This window comes from Austrofundulus limnaeus, unplaced genomic scaffold, assembly GCF_001266775.1.
Source record: "Austrofundulus limnaeus strain Quisiro unplaced genomic scaffold, Austrofundulus_limnaeus-1.0 Scaffold1004, whole genome shotgun sequence".
In the NCBI taxonomy this organism is placed as follows: Eukaryota; Metazoa; Chordata; class Actinopteri; order Cyprinodontiformes; family Rivulidae; genus Austrofundulus; species Austrofundulus limnaeus.
Genome location: NW_013953406.1, coordinates 105,945 through 108,093, shown reverse-complemented (window position 1 = coordinate 108,093; position 2,149 = coordinate 105,945). Strand labels below are relative to the sequence as shown.

Genomic DNA, 2,149 nt, shown 5'->3' with positions numbered 1-2,149 from the left:
AAACCTCTAAAACATGCAGGATAGCGGCCCTCGAGGACTGGAGTTTGACACCCCTGCATTAGGGGATGTAAACAATGAGTAGAATCAGTTTCTGAATAAATATTTTTACTATTTACCAAGCTACAGGGAAGTCTCAATATATGACAACAGCTGTCATATTCTGTGACCATGTATAACGGTCAACAGGTGTTTTTCTTTTTTTTTTTGTACATGTCTTCAGCCTCTTTATACTTTTGGCGATCATATTCTTCTTTGTGGCCATGTTCAGCCAAGTTCTGTTGTAGAAACGCAACAGCGCCCCATCTGGTCACAAAATATGGTGTAACGCCGGCTTTCTGCTCACCTCAACAGGGCGGGGTTTAAAGTAAGGCCAGGCTGAGAGCAGCGACACCATCTACTGGTTGAAGTCAAAACTACACTGGAATAAGTTTTAAACTGATGTTTTCAATTAATCGAACAGAAGAAATTTTRATAAACCATTATTCGACAATTAACTGTAAGTCGATTAATTGTTAGCATCCGTATTTAAGACGTCTTAAAGAGGCGATGTTTATGTTTCAGCTTCGACCCGTCTCACCTGAGACACTCCGGCTCGAGCCTGGTGGGCCTTCTTCACGTCGCCCCAGTTCCCGGTGGCCAGCGAGTACTTGAGTCCGTCTGAGATGATGCGGGTTTTGATGGCGAGCTCCAGGTTGAAGTCTTTTCCTCTGTCAATGAACTTCTGAGCATAAATCCTGATTTCCTTCAGAAGGTTCTTGAACATCCTGAACAGAAGGAAACGTTTATTTTTTTTAAAAAACGGATCAAAGTGAACAGTGTTCCCTCGTTTCTGTCTGTTCTAACTTTAAACATAAACCACAGGAAGTGGCTTCAAAGTAAAAGTCTACATAAACTGAACAGCTGAAGAGAGGAAGTGTGTGCCTCTGAAAGTGAATAGGCCCCACCCCCTGAACAGGAAGGCCAGAAGCGGCCCAGCGAGATCCAGCCTCTTGTTTCCGTAGTGATCTCTGTCATCGAGTTCCCGCCTGCCGAGAGCGGCGAGCAGCAGCCTGTGGACCATGTACCTGAAACACAGCACAGCTCCGTCAGAACCAGGTCGGCGAGCCACGCACACCTGCGCAGGTGWGGACTCACCCTAAGAAATAAGCCTTCTTGGTTTCACAGAAGTCACTGACGCCGACGTGCGGCAGCATTTCTTTCTGCAGAACCTCTTTGGCGTATTTGATCCTCCGCTCCTTCGTCACTCCGGGCTTCGCTCCTCTGGAACCGATGAAGTTCAGGGCCACGTTCTGCTCCTGGATCACGAATGCCTCATCCAGAGACGGCTTCACCTGTGACATCACAGTGGGCGGAGCTACAGYTGATCCATTCACCACGAGAGCAAACCGTTAGTGGTCATCAGATTTACCATCTCCATCATCTCGGGGTCGTCGAAGTCGTAGATGATGTGTTCCAGGATGTCTCTGTCCGACACGAAGCCCAGCGCCCGGAACACAATGATGATGGGGACTTCCTGTCTGATGTACGGCAGCGTGGACACGATCCTCTGACCGATCGCGCTCTTCTTCACTCCCTGAGGAAGATGATTGAGCAGTGATTAACCTCTTCAGCCCCAAAGGGTTTTCTTGAAGTTTTATCTCTAAATCCCACCCTGAAATGTAACTGAGTGAATCTGAGCATTTACAAACTCTACTTAAATAATCCGTGTTTACAGATGTGTTGTAACGAATTTACACATTTGTTGTAACGTATTTACAGATTTGTTGTAACGAATTTACAGATTTGTTGTAACGTATTGTTGTAATGTATTTACAGATTTGTTGTAACGAATTTACAGTTTTGTTGTAATGTATTTACAGTTTTGTTGTAATGTATTTACAGTTTTGTTGTAATGTATTTACAAATTTGTTGTAACGTATTTACAGATTTGTTGTAACGAATTTACAGATTTGTTGTAACGAATTTACAGATTTGTTGTAACGAATTAACAGATTTGTTGTAACGAATTTACAGATTTGTTGTAACGTATTGTTGTAATGTATTTACAGATTTGTTGTAACGTATTTACAGATTTGTTGTAACGTATTTACAGATTTGTTGTAATGTATTGTTGTAACGTATTTACAGATTTGTTGTAATGTATTTGTAC

General features: G+C 43.0%; 1 protein-coding gene across 1 annotated transcript in view; it reads right to left on the bottom strand.

The window, feature by feature from the left end:
* The window catches only part of polr2b (RNA polymerase II subunit B), a 12,969-nt gene that overhangs the window by 8,401 nt on the left and 2,419 nt on the right, over positions 1–2,149 (bottom strand). Inside the window, exons 7-10 of the mRNA XM_014030139.1 lie at positions 1,409–1,573; positions 1,135–1,331; positions 945–1,064; positions 578–764 (exon numbers count right to left, since the gene is read on the bottom strand). Of these exons, the coding sequence (XP_013885593.1) occupies positions 578–764; positions 945–1,064; positions 1,135–1,331; positions 1,409–1,573 (669 nt within the window). The remainder of the gene's footprint in view (positions 1–577; positions 765–944; positions 1,065–1,134; positions 1,332–1,408; positions 1,574–2,149) is intronic.